The sequence below is a fragment of the Pan troglodytes genome, chromosome 5, assembly GCF_028858775.2.
Source record: "Pan troglodytes isolate AG18354 chromosome 5, NHGRI_mPanTro3-v2.0_pri, whole genome shotgun sequence".
NCBI classification, from domain to species: Eukaryota; Metazoa; Chordata; class Mammalia; order Primates; family Hominidae; genus Pan; species Pan troglodytes.
The window spans coordinates 139,063,189-139,084,121 of record NC_072403.2 but is presented as its reverse complement, the minus strand read 5'-3'; the positions used below and the strand labels follow the sequence as shown (position 1 = coordinate 139,084,121).

Genomic DNA, 20,933 nt, shown 5'->3' with positions numbered 1-20,933 from the left:
TGAAATCCAAATAGTTCTGTTCTTCTAAGTTTGGAACTTATTTTACATGATAGTTATTTATGCATGTTTCATGGAAAGTTTTAGATAGATTTCTTGCTGTTGAAAACATTTATTAAAATGTATATTTTGGCTGGGCCTGGTGGCTTATGCCTGTAATCCCAGCTCTGTGGGAGACTGAGGTGGGAGGACTGCTTGAGCCCAAGAGTTCAAGACCAGCTTGGGCAACATAGTGAGACCTTATCGCTATTAAAAATAAAAAAAATCAATGAGGCATGGTGATGCATGCCTGTGTCCCAGCTATGCAGAAGGCTGAGGTAGGAGGATCACTTGAGCCTGGGAAGTCGAGGCTGCAGTGAGCCCTGATAGCGCCACTGTACTCCAGCCTGAGCAAGAGAGGGAGATTCTATCTCCAAAAAAAAAAGGAGAGATTTTTATCTGGCTCGTATTTTTAAGGTACCATGTTGTATTCAATTTTTTTCCAAGTAGCAGTTACATAGTTATAATTTGTCAAGATATTTGCCTGCTATCTAAGAGAAAAGAACTGATTTGCATAACAAATGCAGAAATAATAAGGATGAATAACAAGATAATTGTATTTTAACATAAATATTTGTATGTTGAAATTAATTTGGATTATAATTTCTCTACATGCAGGGTGGTGATGACTATAACTGATCAATAACCCTCTGGTACAAGCTACCAGGGCAGGTTGAGTCTCTATCCAGCAAATGAGTAGATATTTATCACATGTATACTGGATTTCATGCAGGCCCCCGACCTGGAGCTGGGTTTGAAGCATAGATTTAACTCAGACTCACATTATGAGAGGAGAAATTTTTAAAAGTGGAATCAACATGACTTTAAAGGTTTGGATGTGAAAAGGTATTATTGTAGCCAACAGGGAGCCACTTGAAGAACTGAATTTTATTCTGTCGGCATTGGAGAAATGCTGGGAGTTTTAGAAGAAGAGAATAATTTGATCGAAGTAGATAAACCTGGCACCAAATTGGACGATTATTTTTATTTATTTCTAAACAGTGAATTAACTAGATGTTTTATTATCATGTACACCTTTTATATATGTAGTCTACAGTGTAGTCTGAAGGCATGGTTTTAGTAACATCCATGAACACATATATCCCAATGAGAAATTACCTAGATTCAAATCAACATTACAGTAAACAAAAACTAGGAACCAACTGTTTCCTGAGGTATGACAAATTCTGAATGTGTATCCCACATACTGGGTCATTTAAAATTTGAAATTAGACTGTCTAAAATAAGTAACTTTTGACAAAAATATTTTGGAGAAATTGTCTGCATGAGAGAACCAAAATATTTTCATGTCCTGAAGTAGGCTGCAAATATTGAATTCAGTGGTTTGGCTTTCCTTTTCTTGGGCTCTGGTTACAGAATCCTAGGGAGTGGTATTATTAATACTGCATAGGCATACTACGCCAATACGGTCTCCTTGGATTAATGATTTTATGCCACATCTAGCTTTGTCATGAGACTGTATTTATAAAACCGTCCAGTTACTTTTTGAAAGCTTTCCTTGTTGGGCTCAGCACAACATACCTTCAAATTCTGGAATCTAAAGGGACAATTGACAAAAATCAGAATTCATCCAAGGGTGAAGCAAATTGTTTTGGACATACAGAGAGGAACAAACAACATTAGAGGCAACTATTATGCCTAAGCTGAACTACTTATATTCTGATTACTCGATTCCATTATTCTTTTCACTTTAAAGGATTTTGCTGGGTTGATAAGATTTCTACAGAAGGGATCAGGGCCTTCTTTCCATGCTGGATTTAATGAGTACACATTTGATGTGCTGACTTGAATATAATAACCAAACAGGGAAAACTGAAGAGTAAGTTTACCTTTCTGAATATGTAGCATAATTTAAATTTTATAAAACTGTACAAACAGAAAGAGAAAAATACTAGTTTTCATGTTATGTGCTTAGTTTTCACAAGGAGATGGCTGCAAAGGTTGGATTACATAATATTTCCATATTGAGGAGCATTTTGGAGGTGTTTGAGTTCAACTCGAAAAAATTGTCAGCAAAAACCATTCCAAAGTTCCATAAAAACTACTGACCCCAAGCAAAATGTTATTTTTATGGAAATCATCCAGAAGTTCAGTGTTTGACATTGTTCTCTTGATGACGGTCCAACATCTTACAGCTGTGATCCCAACCTTAATGTTTTGGACACATAAGAAATGTATTGTTTCTTCCTTGGTCACAGATTGATTTATATGTTTTTTAGCCACTTGTGACAACATCCTCAACTGGCAGTGCATTTCTGCTTATTAGCAAACTGATATGATTATTTCTTAAGGCAGGCCTAAACATTTTTGGAAGTAGATTGAAACTCGGTATTATAACTTTATGTCCAAGGAATAACTAGTCTGGGCAGTGAGTGAAAGGGAAGGCTCTAGTAAAGTAACAGGAAACTAACACATTGTACATTATTGCTGCTCAACAGAGGGCTATTGCACAACAGAAGAATGGGGTTGTTATTTTTTTACAGGCCATGTGTTAGTGGTTGGAAATGCTAACTACCCTTTGCATAAATATATTTTCTGCTTGTGTAAGAAATAAAATAGAAATACACAAGAGTGGCTGTAGTCCATTAAAAATCATGTGTAATTTGGGATAATTTTGTAAGGTTTTCATTAAAGGGGACTTCCTTTTTTATTCTGGTGACTTTTCATTGATGTGGTTAATATTTTTTTCAGGCTTTTTTGGCAATTTTGCAAACTAAGCATTCCAGTTATGACAATCTGACATATATACACACATATATATATATACACACACACACATGTGCTTTGCCATTCACTGAATATTCATGTATGTGTGCATGTGTACACGCACGTACCTGCCTGAACTGGGTTTTGGAACATTCTAGTGATTAAAACAGCGTTCATCTCCCCTTGATGTTCTACCTGTGAGGGTGTTTGGGTAGAAAACATCAAAGAGAATTTGCTATTAGCAGTCAAGTACAATCTGAGCCCTTGCAGAGAAGCACTATGGTGTAACATTTAAGTACACTGTCCTTAGGGCCAGAAAAATGCTGTTTTCAAATTCTAGGTCTGCCACCAACTAGTTGTGTGAACTCTGGCAAGTTGTTGATATTTCTCAGGATTAACTCTCTGATATATTTAAAATGTGAATAATCCTTACTTCTTGCTAAACTTCATAAGGATTAAATGAGATGCTGGTAGAGCATTTAGCATGGTGACTGGCATATGTTACTCATGGGACAAATGAAAACTAATATTATTAATCCCTTGCACAAACATGAACAAAGCCCCTACTCTGTGCCAAAAATATGTGATAAAACCTGGGGATATAAGTGAGATATGGAGACTGCCAATAATTATAGTCACATGTTAATGCTAAAATAGAGGTGTGTACAAGGTCCTGTTGGGGGTACAGTGGGAAAGCATTGAACTCCATGAAGAGAGACTGAAAATGATTTCAGAGACTGAAAATAATTCCCTTGATGTAATGATGTTTGAGGTGAGCCTAAAAGAATGACTGAGAGTTTGCTAGGCTGATGAGGGAAGAAGTGCATGCCAGGCAGTGAACATGCACTAAGGCATGCAAGGACATGGTGAATCTGGGGCATTGAAAGTCGACTTCCTTGGTTTGATCAGAGTCTATATATAGAATATTACCCAGAGAAGCTGGAAAGATATACGGGCTTCAATTGCCATGTTGGGAGTTTGTCCTGAGGACCAGTGTACTGAAAACTAGAGAAGGGCAAGTATTGAATTCAGATAGCAGGCCAGAGTTTGGATGTTTTTGTGATGAGTTTAGAAAAGGCCAATAGGCTATTCTTACATGTTGACCTTATTTCCTATTTCAGAAAATTGCTGTAAGTAATAAGATGCCATAGAGGGAATGTAGTCAGTGGTTGGTATTTTTGAGCCTTAATTTTTGAAAGAGTAGCTAAAATCTCCACGTAGACCAAAAAGCCATATTTAAGATTTTGTTGCATAGTAGTATCACATAATTGAATTGATAATTGATATTTTTAAGATTCTGAAATTATTTTCTGTTAGTATAAACACATACAATCTTTTACATAAACATTTCCTATGGCCTTCTGCAGACAATGTTCCAAAACATATAAAAATACAGATTCCTAGATCCCACCCTTGGAGATTATGATTCAGTGGTTCTTATGAGGGGCCCAAGAACCTGTAGTCAACAACAAGTTCACACCCCTCCCCACCAGTTTATTTTGATGTGCAACCACATTTAAAAGCCAAAGCTGCAGAGCAACAGAAGACCCAATTTCTTCAAATATATACTCTCAAAACTTACTTCAAATTGCATGGTTGCTCCTTTGTTTCTTTCATTTTTCCTAATGAATATCAAATACGTTTTTGACTTACTGTAGCTACTAATTTTAAGGCAAGTTTTCTTAATAGATACATTTGGAATAGGCACCCAGATATAAATTAAATTAGTTGCAGGTTATCTTTTTAAAACCTGTTCAAGTGCATATATGAACTAGAAAAAATAAACATGTAAAAAATGACAAAGAGAGTGATCCTGAATTATTCTTCCTAACTTATATAGTATATATTTAAATTCCAAGTGAAAATGCAAACCATAGAACACGTTCAATATCCTTTAAACATAATGAGGTTATGAAAAAAAGAGTTGCTTTCCCTAGAATCACAACTGTAATTCACTTATTGAGAACCACTTAAATTATGAATAGCAGCTATTTTCTTGATGTTTGGATAAAATCTGTCTATAGGTCTTCATAAAAGCTGCTGCTTTGTGAATTTCTTGCGAAGTGTCACTAAGGGGAGCCATTGAGCTGTAAGTAGTTCACTTCCCAAGACAAACTAGGTTATAATTTTTACCCAAATGCTAAAAATGTATTCCACATTACAGACTGAGGACTAAATATCACGAATTCTATGACTCAAACCAATTAAATAAGTATTACATTTTTCTTTTCTTTTTATTTGGTGTGGAATGAAATTCAACCAGAAGCCCATGGCTTTATGCCTTCTATAAAGCACTCACAGTGTGAAAAAGGGGTTGATCTTATTATTTTTGAATCTGGAATTTGACCTGATTATTATGTATAGAGAATGAAAATTCCAGCTTTTGTTCTTTTTTCTTTTTTGTTTTTTGTTTTTGAGACGGAGTTTTGCTCTTTTTGCCCATGCTGTACTGCAATGGCGCAGTCTTGGCTCACTGCAACCTCCACCTCCCAGGTTCAAGTGATTCTCCTGCCTCAGCCTCCCGAGTAGCTGGAAGTACAGGTGCGTGCCACCGTGCCTGGCTAATTTTGTATTTTTAGTAGAGATGGGGTTTGGTTTTACCATGTTGGTCAGGCTGGTCTTGAACTCCTGATATCAGGTGATTTGCTTGCCTTGGCCTCCCAAAGTGCTGGGATTACAGGTGTGAGCCACTGTGCCCGGCCTGTTATTTTAAATTAAAATATCACTGGGAAAATTTGCAAGGAAGAGGAATTGCTGTAGTATGACTTTTTTCTTTTGTGGGGGCAATTATAATGTATTGTGTAGATACATATTTACAGGCCTATATTATTACCAAGTAAATTGAGAAATGTCTTTTGTTTGTTTTAATAAAATAGAAAACTTCTTCTTGCTCTAAATTTAACCTAGGAATTTACAACAAATATAGTAAAAATATCAAAGAATGAATGTCTTTTGCTTTTTGATAAATAAGCAGATAATTTCTCCACATTGAAATTTAAAGCTACCTGATTTACCTATGCGGTAGGTTACACACGAATTCTATTGCCTTTTCTATTTAATTTTCAAGATGCTTCTGATTAATTATTCAAAGAAAAATAATTTGATACATCATTACATACTCTACTAAATGCTATTAATTTGGGATATTACTTTGAGCCCACTTTTACAAAGATAGCTCTGACCATTAAAATATACTGAGATTGAAATAACATTTTATCATCAATTTCAAAGGACCAGTTTAAGAGAGGCACTCTATTTGTATCATGCTGTTTTGGGAATTCAGAAACAAGAACATAATGATTGGAAGGCACTGAGTATAAACTTTAGGAAATGAAAGCAGATAAACCCAAGCTTCTTAACATGGCCCTCAGGGTCCTTGTCCACTGTGATATGACCCCTGCTTACTTATCTACTTTGCTGGCCTCACACTTGTCTTTTTAGTCACCCCTGCACTTGTCCCACCATAATGCTTACTGATGCCATATATTGGATACATTTATCTAGAATGCAGTTTCTAGATCCCTTGCCCTAACTCAGACTTACTGTTGAATTATCTGGCCTTCAGGGAAACCTTCCTCACTCTCCTAACCTCTTCCTAGGCTAGACCATTTACATTTCTCCTCTCTGTGTTCTCAGCTCCCAATTAGGACCCTGCTGCAGATCAAGGTGAAGATGACCTGGATAGTTTCTTTTTAAAAATAGTAAGAATAATTATAACTAAAATTCAACACACACTTTTATTAGGTTGGTGCAAAATAATTGTGGTTTGTGCCATTACTTTTAATATGTACCAGGCCAACTTCTAAGTAAGAGTATGGTGCCTAGAAGCTCTATTCAACCCCTGTTCTACAGATGAGGATAGGGAGGGTTCCTAACCACAGCACCCTTCTGCCTCCACATTATTTCTCAATAGAGCACAATGCGACATGCCATCCTTGTTTATGTCACTTCAGCTACTGAGGCAAGGAAAGAGCCCAGCTGTGGACTAACTGTTTAAAAGAGAGGAGTTTTATAAAAATCAAGATTTGGAGTGTACTTTCTTAATCTCTTGAAATTTGAATTTGCTGGGCAAGAAAAAGCTGCTTATCAGAAATTAACTCGGAACTTAATAGCATTTGGAATAAACTTTTTGAGTCAGCACCATTCAGCACTATCTCATTCTCTATTCTCTTTCTTTTTATTTTTGCTACAAGCCTATATTTTAGTATTTCCACTCCCCCAACATATAGAGGTATGATATATATATATATGTAACTTGAAAATTATACATCATTTATATCTAATTTAGAAATAATTTTCCATTAGACTACTACCGTTACATTTTTGAAGCTTTAATGAAATTATCACATATTTTCATATTTTGTTATACTTAATACTAAAAAAGAGAAAGAAAAATTATATAGCTTTAAAATTTTAAAATGCTACTTGAGGTTTGAATGCAGTCCTATTATAAATCATTTCACCTTATAGCAGACATCATAAATATCAGTAATCACAACTTTTTAGAATATGTATTTTCATAGTCTGCTTTAAGCATAATAAACTCTCTTTTGCCTAATTAAATACCTTCCTTACAAATGGACCATTGCCAATAGGCCTTTACAAATTTTTTTCTCCGTTGTTTAAATAATTTTATTATCCACTAAAGACTCAGAATCTGAAATTTTGAATGTTGGCTCAATGTCGTGACAGAGGTTTCCATAACCCTTTCATTCAAGCTAACTCCATTCCACCTCATTGCTTCTGCTGCCTGGAACCCCAGCCTGGAATCCTTGCTTCCATTTAAAAGGGCCATTAGCTGGAGTCCAAAAGAAACTATTAAAGGCATTGGGTATTGCATACTAGGATGTCTTCCTGTTCTATGTTAAAAGAACAGTTAAAAGTGATCAGGGGAGAAAGTACCCAAAGATTTTTAAAAATATTGGCAATGTTTATGAATTTTACTCATTATAAAAGTAAAGGATATTCTGTATTTTATTGTATAATATTTTAAAAGCTAGCAGGGTATTATAATTTATATTAAATATTTTAGATTTTGCATTCTTTTGTATGGGTTTATTTCTCTTGTATCAACTGCTTTTTGGTTAAAAGTTCATTTACAATAAGTAATTTTTTCTTCAGAGCGGAAGTTCTTATCTTGACTTTGAAATCCTATCTATCACCTTAGGATAGATCATAAAACTCTTGGAAAGTAAATCAGATACATTGACTTACATGTAGACAATTTCTTGATCTAAGCATGTTTGCATAACACATTTTGAATTAGATCTTGGGTTTTAAATAATTGTATCTATTAAATAAGCATGTAAATTTATTCTCATTCTTACTTGTTATCAAAGGGTATGTTGGCAAATTTCATCTATTAAGCACCGTCAAATATTATTCATTACTTTTGCCGTGAAATTCATGACTAGCTTGTTGGATGAATATTATTGTTCCCTTAAAAAAAATGACCCTGAATAGGATACTTTGGTTGTTTTATATAATGTTTATGAGCTTATAATACGGGAATTTTATTACCTATCTTCAGAAATTTAGTCAGTGGGGCATCCTAACGCTAATATTTCAAAGACCATTAAAGCCTGCCTAACAACATTGTCGTGTTCTATCCCAAATTTTCAATTTGGACCTAGTCCTCTCAAAATATTAGTGACTATCTCAAAAACGAATTGATGTGTTCATCTTTTTTTTGTAACACTTGTACTCTACCCTGTCCCCATCTCACCACCATGCCCGCTGGCGCCCCCTGCTGCTTCAACCACCATCTTCCATTTCAAGCTGGAGAATATGCGTGAGTCTATGGAACTTATTAAATATTTCTTTCATATTACCCTTTAAAAAGTTCTCTCAGCAATTTAAATATTTAAAAAAGTGGAACAGCCTCTTTGAAAAATTTCTGTTATACACACATTGCCAGACTGAAAGTACATAAATAGTATTACCTAGAAGTCTTCCTATAAAATTATTTTAAATCAGAATACACAATTATAATTCAGACCATCTATCCAGTGATTCCTTTAAGAAATCTGGAAAAATTATTTCTTTAGTACTTGACTATCATTAATTTTTAAACAACTTTTCACATTATTTGCGATAAATTAGTTTGCCTAACGTGCCAATTTAAAATTTAAATGTAACAATGTTATTTAATATATCTATAATCAATGACTAAGTTTAAAGTACTGCCTATGGTACAGATTGCTTTAAAAATATGAATTTTCAAAATAATTTTTTCCCAGTAAATTTTTATTTTCTTGCTGTAGATCTTTTTGAGTTGACTCTCATGTTTCCCCAGCCCCAATAACACATATTCCAGTAACACAGTAAAGAACACTTAAATGTGTTGACTTATCTAATTCATTTGCTTCAGAAAATCAGGAACCACAGCTGTATTATCCATCTTTCATTCTCAAAATTAATGGTTTCTATTTCTATTTTCTCTTTACATATTCCTCTCATGACTGAGCATAGTGAAAGTTAGCTTTTATGTAGAGTTTAAAATAAAACTTGTATTTGAATTTTCCCTATTTTTCTTTAGTTAAATGTGTAGGCTCACAGCTCATTCATTTGTGCTTAAAATACATGTTCTGGAATCAGTATATGATAAATATTCACCAAATGCCTTTTATTTTTTCTAAGAATCACTAAGGCAAAATCACTGTCTTCATCTTTGATGGAATATAACTTTCCAATTAACAGAAAAGTCCTTCATTTCAAAAGGCTGAGCAGAATGCTACTTGAAAATTTATTCCAGCTGGTTAAATTAAAGAATTGAATTAATTCCAAAGAAAGAATATTCTCTGGGCATTTATCATTTGATTTTTATTTGGATAAACTTCCATTTGTTCTAAGAGCTTGTCTTAGAATTTTGTTCTTTTGAGACAGAAACAGAAGAAGTGTTGATAGCCACATTTGGCACTGCTATACTCACTCCCTTACCCAAATTGTCTACTGGGTTGTATGGACAGGAGCGGATGGCCTCATACTTGCTGACATGTTTGCTGTGATTGATTATACAAGAAATCTTGATAGTATTCTACTCTTTCATCATGTTATGCACTAGTTGACTGTGCTGTCTAATTCTCATTCTAACACAGCCCACTATGTCTTTCTCTGAAGCTTTTTATTGGTCTATGGGGAAAAATGTACCTTTAATCTGGAATTGCATCATGTGGGGAAAAATGACTACCCAGTTTCTTATTTGTGCTGCTCCACGTATCATGTGTCTCACTCCATGCAATTTTAGCTACAGATAATATACATGTTTATAGTGATGGTTTAATGTTTTCAGCTCTTTATTAACTACATATGTAAAGATGATTTTCATGCATCTTCAAATATGTTCTTAAATGGTTTCACTATGCTTCAGGATCTTACTCATTCTTCTTTTGTTGCAGATTTTGCTTCAAACTACTGGTTTCTTAACTAGTTTGAAAAACATAGAAAACCCCACTCAACCTCTACTACATTAAAATTTGTGATAAACTTTACCCATAATATATGATAAGGGGAGTATTTCACCTATAGCAGGTAATGCATATTGTTCTAGGTACTTTTTCTCCCATTCTATTTGTTGAAGCAATTGTCTGTTCTTAATCAGAAATACTTTCAACATCCATTTCCACAATCATCAAGATAGGTCCTTGTAATTACTTCATCAATAATGGTTACATATAGGACTTGGAGGGGAATACAACTGATTTAATCATCTTTAAAATTTGTTTGGAGGTTAAGTGTTAACTAATCTAGAAATATCCACCCTGTAATTTAGCAAGATTAGTAAGATTTTACTGTACCTATTTTACAGCTTTTCACTGTGCTTTCTCTATCATTATTGATGAGGGTAGGTTTGGAAGTATAGACCTGGGCAACAAATGTGTATGTATGTTTGTGTGTGTATATATTTTTTATATATAAATGTATATGCACATATTTATTTATAGGTCCCTTTCCACCACTGATGGAAAAGTTTATTTTTGGGGTGAATTTTAAGTATCAATTCCAAGACAGCCGGTTTTCCAGTGTAATTTTTAATGATTCTGAAGAGAGTGTCATCCTTTCACAAGAGCTCTTTAGAAATTTGAATCTTTAAATTTAGTGATTTCTGTAACTTATATGACTTTTAACTTTTTCTTATCAACCATATTTTCCATGTAGCATATTAAGACTTGTGCCCTATCTACTTTTTCTCTTCACAAACTTTCAGAATGTCCTGAGGAAAATAGAATATGGCTTTCTAATAAGCATCTGATTAATGCAGAAGAAATCAAATAATTACTTTCATTCTTTGGATAGTCAACCTCGTATGCATAGACTTTCCCTCCCAACATTAACGTTATCATTAGTAGATTTCACTCCTCTTCCTTTGCTACTAACTAGTGTGTTTCCTTCTATTGTTTGATTGGGTCCCTATGTGCAACCCAGTATATCATCTACTAATTTTAATTGATATTTCTAGGCCCTTTTGCAATTTGTCAAGGTGATATTGAATTTTGTTTCCAGTTTTCATAATATTAGGAAGAACAATTAATGTAGTAACAACTACAAATATAAAGAACTTACTCTTTATAGAAATTCAACCTTAATTTTTATTTACCTATCAAAGTATTGAAAAGGAAATGCAATTCACAGGACTGATTATTTTGGAGTAGGGTGGTTATATGGTTTGCCCGCTTCCCTACCCAAATCTTACCTTGAATTATAGTTCCTATAATCCCCATGTGTGGTGGGATGGACCCAGTGGGAGGTAATTGAATTCCAGGGGTGGTTACCCTCATGCTGTTCTCGTAATAGTGAGTGAGTTCTCATGAGATTTGATGGTTTTATAAGGGGCTTTTCCCCCTTTCGCTTGGCACTTCTCTTCCTTCCGCCATATGAAGGATGCATTTGCTTCCCTTTCCATCATGATTGTAAGTTTCTTGAGGCCATGCTGAACTGTGAGTCAATTAAACCTGTTTCCTTTATAAATTACCCAGTCTCGGTTATGTCTTTATTAATAGTGTGAGAATGCACTAATACAGGTGGGGTGGATAGTATTGGGAGATTCTAGCAGTGATTCCCTGATTTATTTGCATAATTTTGTGCACAAGGGGAAACATGTAAGGCCGATATTCCTGGTATATTAGTAAGCACTGCTACTATTGCTCTAAAGGCTGTGGTAGCTCCTTTCTCTTTGGCAAGAGCCTGAGAACAGTAGTGAGTCTATAAATATTCGTTGAATGAATTAAATGAAAAAGATAAATATTGTTCCCTTTTCTTGATTTCATGGCTGTGACTTAATTCGAGTTAGAGTTGGAGAAGGACAGGCATAGACAGAGATGCTTTGGTGTTACTCTCTCATATGCGGGCATGCTGTGATTACCCAGTGTCCCAAACAACCTGTCTTAATAAGTCCCACTTATTATAGAGTATTCAGCCAGTTAGCTACTTCTGTTCCAATATCAGCTTCAAGAGATTACAGTGAACTCCAGGGAGCTATATCATGTTTTCAGGAATATCATTTTGACTTGTCATGCTTGGTCCTTTGGGACCAAGTCAATGATGAATAACTAGAGTATCCCTAAAGCTGTTTCAAGAAATGGCATTAGGAAGTCCAGGTTGGAACAGAGAAGTTAGAAAGAATTCCATTCTCTTGTTTCCAGAAGGCATTTGAGTTCTAGGACAGTTTTAGTGATTTGAAGACTTCAAAGTTTCCCTGAGGTTGGGAGTGTGGATCAGAGTCCATCTCTCAGCCCAAAGCTGGAAAACAGTGGTCTACCAAAAAGTTTTTGTGATTGTTTGGAGAAAAAGAGGTGGTCAGGAAGAGGAACAAATAACAAGAGAAATAGAGGAAGAGAGGAAAGCACTTGGGATGGTTGTCAAAAGTTGAAAGATGACAAAACAAACTTGTCTTCCTTAATTATCTTCTATAGCAAGCATAAATGATGCTTTATTTGGTGGAGTTGAGAATGTAGTCTTCCTTTAAAGTCATGAAATATGATTCTAGCCCATCTTGCCTGATCTTGGGGCTTTTGTATCCTCTTTTGAAGTGGCACTACACAGTCTCAGAAGCCTGACTTCCCCTTGAGTTTCGAATAACTGTGGCTTTTGTTGTAATCCATTGAATTTTTCTTTCAGTGGAATGCCACCAAAATGGACCATTGGGTAGTATGATGAAACTTTCCATTTAAGAGGGTGTAGCAAGGACAGCAGATGTTATGTGCAATGCAATTAATGGGAAGAGAAAGTCTCAGGAAAGGCTTAAGCAAATGAGCTGAAAATTAAAGGAAATGTGACAATTCCTGAAAGAATGAACACTGTCTTACTCAATCTCTAAGAACACTGTCTTAATCTCTAAAATAAATATTTCTCATTTAATTGAAGTATTTAAGAACGAAATAAAGTGACCCTGGAAAAAAGAAGGCCAGATGAAATAGATAGAAAAAAAGTTTTAAAGGGGTAAAGAGCTTGAAATAGCCCACATGTTTGGTTTTTATTTTCTGAGCAAAGTAAACTTCATATATACCGTAAGACCTAGTTAAGGTAATGCTATAGTTTAGATATTTGACCCTGAAAATGTCATATTGAAATTTGAGCGCAAATGTTTGGGGTGGGGCCAAATGGGAGGTGTTTGGGAGTCATTGGAGTGGGTCCCTCATGAATGACTTGGTGCCATTCTCATGGTAATGAGTGAGTTCTCACTCTATATTAGTTCCTAGGAGAGTTTCCCAGAGAGCTGCTTGTTAAAAAGAGCCTGGCACCTTCTCTCTCTCTCCATTCTCTCACACACACTCTCTTTTCTTCTCTAGTCATATGATCTGCACGTGCCAGTTCCCCGTTTCCTTCTGTCATGAGTGGAAGCAGCCTGAGGCCCTCACCAGAGTCAGATACTGGTGCCATGCTTCTTGTACAGCCTGCAGAACTGTTAGCCAAATAAACCTCTTTTTTTGAATGAATTACCCAGCCTTAGGTATTCTGTTATAGCAATACAAAAATGGACTGAGACAGGTAGAAACGGGGATACGTGATCAATGACTGTATATAAGCCATTCCCTTATCTCCAGAGAATATTTAGGAGAAAGAGTAGTAGTCAGGAAGTGACTTCAAATATTGGGGAGTGAAAATACTGAAGGAAAGCAGAAGTAAGGTTGGCTTACTTGTTTATCTGTTATGCCAGAATTTGGGGAGAGGAAGGTGAATCCCTTTTTTGTCCATTACATCTTGCCCACCCTTAATCAAGCACACTTTTGGATCCTGCAAGGTCTGCTGGAACTTTTAAACTGCAGAGGATTTAAGGAGTTAAGCACAAAATGTCTCTGAGGAAGCCTTCCCTGAGTATGAATGGGTCTGGGTGTGGGTGTGTGAATCAACCCTAACAAACTGAAAACAATACTGGGTGATTTCTAAAAATTAGCAACTCTTTTCAGGCATCACTGAATAACCTCACAAATGATTTGCACTACTGCTAACAACACCTGGTAAGCAGTTGTATTATCTATGTATGATAATATATTTAACATATTTATATATGGGGTACTGTATTTATATATTTTACTGTACTAGTTTTTAAGTATCTTGAAGATCACCCCTTACCTACATACATCATTCAAGATACATTTTAAAGGCTACTTCTCTATTAATTCTTCCCTGATCTTCTCCAGCAGGTGAGGAGGGATGCAGTAATGTATAGCTGCTATGACCTTGGGCTTTGAAGTTAGAAAGATGTGAGTTTGATTTTCTGCCAAGCTATTTAGTCATAGTCTATCTTTGGGGGATATTACTTAAACTCTCAAGACCTCATCTTTTAAAATGTGTGCTTAAAAAAAGTGGGGCATTAAATTTTAAATATCTGAAATAGGTATCAGGAAACGTGCATTTTAAACTTGGCTATATTACTCATCAGCAATATCACCTTAAGTAAAGCACTTTCTGTGCTTTGTTTGCCTCATTTATAAAATAGAATCAATAATTCCTACTATTCTCATTATTTGGGGTAGGTATGAGAAACAAATGATATATAAGTAGTTGAAAATGAAAAGGATTCTAAAATTATAATCCCTAAAATAAAAATAATTAGTAATGATAATAAATGGTCTCTATGAAACTATAAAACAGCTGAGTGAATCAACTCACCTTTAAAAATAGAACAGCCTTAATCTGGTTTGGGTAAAATCTGAGGAGCACTTAATTCCTTTAAGATGTTTGATGAAAGTTGTTAACCCACTCAAGGCCATCTGCCTTACTTCTTGCATATCTCTCAAATGTGTCATTCCTTCTTTATCCTCATTCAGTTCAAACCTCTGTCACCTCTAGAACCTCTAGAATGATTTTTGCAAAGATCTGGTGGTTTTTTTTTGTTTTGTTTTGTTTTGTTTTCTTCCAGATATTTTCCACTTTGCTGTCAGGTTACCTTCTTATAGTGCAGAGGGCTGGTCTTTTATTCCTGTTGGTTTTTTGTTTGTTTTTAAATCTGCCCCGTGCCTGTACTCCCAAAGTTCTTGGCATGGTTTAGAAGGCCCTTCTGAATCTGACTCTTGGTTATGTTATTGAACAGCACCTCCTTCCCTAATTTGCCTTTGCTCAGTCACACTACATAGTTAACTATAATTTGATCACATCATGCTCTTTCTTGCTTTTGTGATTTTATTGATGCTGCTTCTCAATGGAAAGTTCCTCTCCTTCTCTTTAGCTGGAAAATTCTACTTGGCCTTTAAGAGCCAATAATAATTTATCTCCTCTATTTCCAGAGGACACATCTGTCAATTTTGCATTTATTTGTTTACAACCAATTCTCCCATGAAATTATGAACTTCCAAAGGAGTCTCATACATATTTGCATATCTTTGTTATTTTCACTTCTAGCATCTAGCTAATCAGCTGACCTTGAGATGCAGAGATTATCTGGAATTATCCAGATTGGTCCATTTAATTACATGAGTCCTTAAAAGTGGAAAGTGGAAGAAGAGGCAGAAGAGTGTGTCAGAGAGATGCTGTGTGAAAAGGACTCAACCTGCCACTTGAGGCTTTGAGGCTGGAGAAAGGGGCCATGAACCAAGGATTGTGAGCAGCCTGTAAAACCTGGAAAAGACAAGTAAGTGGATTCTACCCTAGAGTTGCCAAAAAGGAACACAGCCTTACTGATGCCTTGATTTTAGCATGGTAAAACTTGTGTCAACCTTCTCACCCACAGAATTGTAAGATAATAAATTTGTGTCATTTAGGACACTAAGTTTTTGGTAATTTATGATGACAGCAACAGAAAACTAATACAAACCCAACTTTGTAATGGTTTTCTTATATTTCAGTTCACATGTCCAAAACAGTTTTAAAGACCCTCATCCCACTATTCAAATGTTCTAGAGTAAACTAAATGAGATCGTTTTGGTTATGAGCAGCATCTAATTTGTCTACACAGAATATTAGCACATAAGAGCCTTAATTTCCTTTTTGAAAACTTTGTTCCAGCGAATTTGGATAAGGTGAATTTATTGATAAGATGCAAACTAATAAATCAAAGGAAGCGGAGCATCAGAAAGAAACCACATTCTAATTTTTATTACAAGTTTATACCTCTACTCTCAATCTAATTCTCTACTTTCAATCTAATTCTTGTAAGAAGCAAAAATTTCCTTTTCCTAAAAATGATCTGATAGATTATTAGCTGAATTATGAGAAAGGTATTATGGTATGCTTGGGTATTCTCCACTGTGTTTTTACATATATGGTTGGTATATTTTTCTGTCAATTTGTGAACAAGAATTCTTATTAAGCAGAAATCCATCTGGACTATATCATCTGCAAGATCACCTTTAAGACAAATGAAAGAATGTGAAAACAGGGACATTCTTTAAGAATGAAATTATGTCTTCCTCCATGCACCCACATCACTGTGGTTACAGAACTTTGGGGAATTTATTCCCATGTTTTCTCTCCTCTGGGTGTTCACCGCTTCAGTTCTTCCTATCAGAACCTCCTGAGGTCAGAAAGTTTTGCCCTTTTCAGAGACTTTCTTTGGCTGGTAAAGCCTTCTGAGCTAACCAGAAATCAAAATGGGATGCTGTATTATGTCAGAACTGTGTGTTTAGTCTGCTTTCCTAGAAATAATCAAGAAAAGTTATATGTGAGAAGACACAGATGGTCCTTTCTCAGCAATATTTTCATATTTTTGAAGTATAATATAAAAATATAGTTCATATCTAGAACAATATATTTTATATACACATATTTTTATTGATTCCATTTATAAAAGTTCACAAAACGTGTGTGTGTTTGTGTGTGTATAATGTAATACAAAGCAATAAATGTTATATCATGTTGGCCCTTAACCCAGCATGTTTTTCTTTGAAAATTCACAGAAATTGATATTCTATTTCTGACTTATTACTGAGCATATTTATAGCATGGAGAATATTTTTATTTGCCAGATTACAAATCATTTTAGGAGAATCTTTGAAGGGATACCTAAAACCATTTTGCACCAATATTAATCATTTTTTAACCTGACTTTTATTTTTATAATTATATAAAAAATAGGACTCAAAGCTGCTTCAAGACACATATTCTGTTATGAGTTTGGTAATTAAGAAGCTTATGTGTAGAACTTAGAGAATCTCAAGGAGTTGTCTGTGATACTATTAGCTGTTGTCCAGCCAAATAATACAATATGTTTCCCCTTGCCAACTATAATATATAATCTACTATTTAAAAGTGTATACAGTGAAATATAATTAGTTAACATTTCAATATTTAAATTCAAGATGACTAGTAAAGGATCTCTCATATACTGCACAGTCCTAGACATGCAGCTAAATGTACCTATTAATATTCAATGAATACCAGGCTCATTTCATGCTCATTTCTATTTCAGGAATGACTCAAAAAAGGACTGTGTTCCACTGATTATGAGACTAATACTAATGTGACAAAAGTTATTTCACCATTCTCTTTTTGTGAAAAAAAAAAAAAGAAAACTATAATAACACAAACAAAACTTTAAGACCACTATTTGGCTCTCTCTGACTCCCTTCCCTGAAGAGCATTTACGACTGACTTTTGAGGAAAAACAAACACATTCATAAAAAAAAAATTGGCTTCTTGCAAGTCCTTTTCTCCTTTGTCTTCCAACTCTTTTACTCAAGCTATGAAAATAAAGTAAACAAATATTTTCAATTTACCTATTTTAAAACTTCTATTCTTGTTTTACCATTTCAGTTTTTCACTCTGCTCTTATTCATTCCTATAGTTTGGGACATACTATGCTTATACCTTATCATTAATTCTAATAGCATACAAAATTAAGTCTTATGATCAGCACTTATTACTGGCATGGAGCATCTGGTGCTAATCTCAAATTGATTCCAGATTACATCGCAATCCTGTTGTCGTCCCAACAGGGCAATACCCTTTGCTGTCTCAGGGTCAAACATGCAACTCCTGCCTGCTTGTATGGCCAGCTGGGTTCAAGAAGGAAGGAACCTCATTGTTGACAGTTACCAGATGAATGTGCCCCTTCTGTACAGCTAAGAAATGGAATAGACATTGGTGAGTGTTGGATACAGTTTACAAGCTTGAAATGCTGGGAATTCACATTTGTGATACTTAAGCAGATTTTAGTCTCACTGGCTTATTCCCAAGAATTGGGTAACATGTTATAGTTTTTGATGATTTGTTGGTTATTTGTTATTCTTTGAAATTCCCAAGGAATGAGCAAAATATCCAGCGGGAATATTGATGTGAGCAATAGACTTAGCAGTCTCTTTCATGGGCCATCAGCTGTGGCACTTCACATCATAAACTCCAAAGGCAGGCTAATCGTGGGTCAAAATTCACCCTAGTTGGAGGAAGTCCTTGCAATAAGGAACGACCAAGTTCAAAATTATTCTTGGTTTAAAATACAAGGTTTTGGAATCTCAATAAGGTGAAGGAAAAAACAAGTTGTGTTTACTAGAAATAAAAATTTGCTGCCACAGGGAATTGAGGGATTATCAAGCAAGGGTATAAAGATTCAGCTTCAAGGAATGACAGCCAAACATTTTCCTCAATATTTTGCAACAGGTATCAGGTACCTAAGTTAAGTGAAGATGAACTTTGACTTTTATTTGAATTTAAATAATTATAAAACCCTGGAGTAGAATATGTCTTCCTTAAAGTGTATCTTGAGCTTTTTCATTGTTCAAACCCTGGATTATTATACATTCATCCTAAATTACTTTCTGTTGACACATAAAATGAAGTGTCATGTTGTTTTCCTAGACATGAAAAACCACTGTAGTTTTTTAAAAGCTTATTCTTTGTATTTGTTTGACCGTATCAAAAATAGTCATGGAAAATAGCTGACCTAACCAAGCGGAATTTTAGGACCCAAAGAAACCAGTAGTAAGGAATGAGTGTTTTAGGTCTATTAAAAAAAAAATAAATAAATAAAAAGGAAATAACAAGTTCCTTGATGTTGGAGCCCCAGCTCCTTTTGTTACGAGCTTGTATTTGGCTTCCTTTTCTGCTTAGTCATTGCTTTAACTCCCACTCTGAGATTAATTGCATGACCTCTGGAGATGAATGATCTTTTACTTAATCTTAGTCAATGCAATCTGGACAACCTCAGGTTTGGTGAGGCTCCTCTTGGGTGGTTTTCATTTGTTTTAGAACATTAAAGTATCTCATAAATCTATATTTATTATATTGGTGAGTAATCTACTGTAATTAAATATGAAATGCTGAAGACAATGTTACGGTAACATTGGGGTCAAAAACCCCTTTTTATGGTGATTCCATGGCTACAAAAATACTCTGGAATTTACTTTTGTCTTTATGTCTGGATCTGCTTAACATTACAGAGCATCCAAAGGCACATCATTTTCAAATGGCCACTTTCTAAGTGTTTTAAAATAATAGTGATTTTTAAAATGGTAAATACACAATTCTTATAAGAAAACAATTTAAGATGAATCTTAGAATTTGGCTAACAATCCCTTATTCTATATAATGTGTCCACATTTACTGGTATTAGAAAATTTGGTGAACGAGTCTTAAATAATCCAGTCTTTAAGAATATCCAGGTTTGATATTAGATCTCTTCTTACTAGTTTTCAGGATGAGACCAGTCTTAAGATGCAGAAATGAGGCTGAGTAACAACAAAATCAGTTTAAGGCCATCAATTTGTAATTTATGAGTTAGAAGGAACTGTCACAACTCTGCTAAAATTGGCCTCTGCAATGTTGACAGGGAGAAAAAGGATTTCTTAAGCAAATTAATATTGAAACAAACTATGATTTTTAGATGCATTTAAATGATGCAAAAGTATAAAGTTTTCCAGTACTTTATGCTCATATACGAACAAAATTGATGTTACCAGGTAGTATTATTTGATAACTGAAGTAGTCACCTACCCAATTTCCACTTGGTGGTGGTAGATTAACCATATGCCACCACTGAAGAAGGTAACACAACTGCATGTTTTTCAAACATGTTCTGTAATTGAAACTAGCAAAGCTCTTACTTACTGGTTTTCAATATTCTGCAAGATGCTGAATATTGAAACACAAACTAAGTAACATGCTTTGGGACTTTATATTCAATAAAGGAATTCTATTTTCTAAGTTAGACAAATAACCAAAATAAAACAAATGGGCCAACTTAAGACAGACAAAAGGGCAAATACAGGAAAAAATATAAATGAATATTTTTAATTTGGGAAAATGTATACATTAGGAGACAAATGAATTATTGAATGTAAAGAGAATGAGCATTGAAAGCTTTTGATAAGCTGGGGAAAATCACCTTTTTGCATTGAAGTAAGGTTGAAAATCCATTCACTAAGAAGTCTTAAAATCAAATAAATTTTCATGCATCTATGCTTAAAGTCAGGGATATAAATGAAAGAAGTCTAAGAGTTCCTCACTCATATGATTCCACGGTTAGTTTAAAGTTTAAGATAAAGCTGCCCAAGGGTAGAAAGCTTCTTCATCAACCTAAACACTCTTTCTGTCAGACTTCCCTTTGAACTGCCCTAAGAAAACTTTCATGGGTACTTCAAATGAAAATCTCTTATATCACTGAAAAGAAACACAAATAGACCATAAAATACTTTTAAAAAATGTGTTGGTGACTATGTTCAGTTCTATGACTCCATACAATTACTTTCAATTATTTTATTATTGAAGTGTTAAATAATTGTGTAGCACACATACACTTA

At 34.7% G+C, this 20,933-nt stretch overlaps 1 protein-coding gene across 2 annotated transcripts in view; it reads right to left on the bottom strand.

Annotated features, from left to right (window-relative positions):
* The window catches only part of RSPO3 (R-spondin 3), a 78,376-nt gene that overhangs the window by 1,437 nt on the left and 56,006 nt on the right, over positions 1 to 20,933 (bottom strand). Inside the window, exon 5 of one of the 2 annotated variants that reach the window (XM_009451955.5) lies at positions 2,892 to 2,958. The exons of the other annotated variant lie outside the window; for it this stretch is intronic. Coding sequence (XP_009450230.3) covers positions 2,918 to 2,958 — 41 coding nt within the window. The 3' untranslated portion in view covers positions 2,892 to 2,917. The remainder of the gene's footprint in view (positions 1 to 2,891; positions 2,959 to 20,933) is intronic. 2 annotated transcript variants of the gene reach the window in all.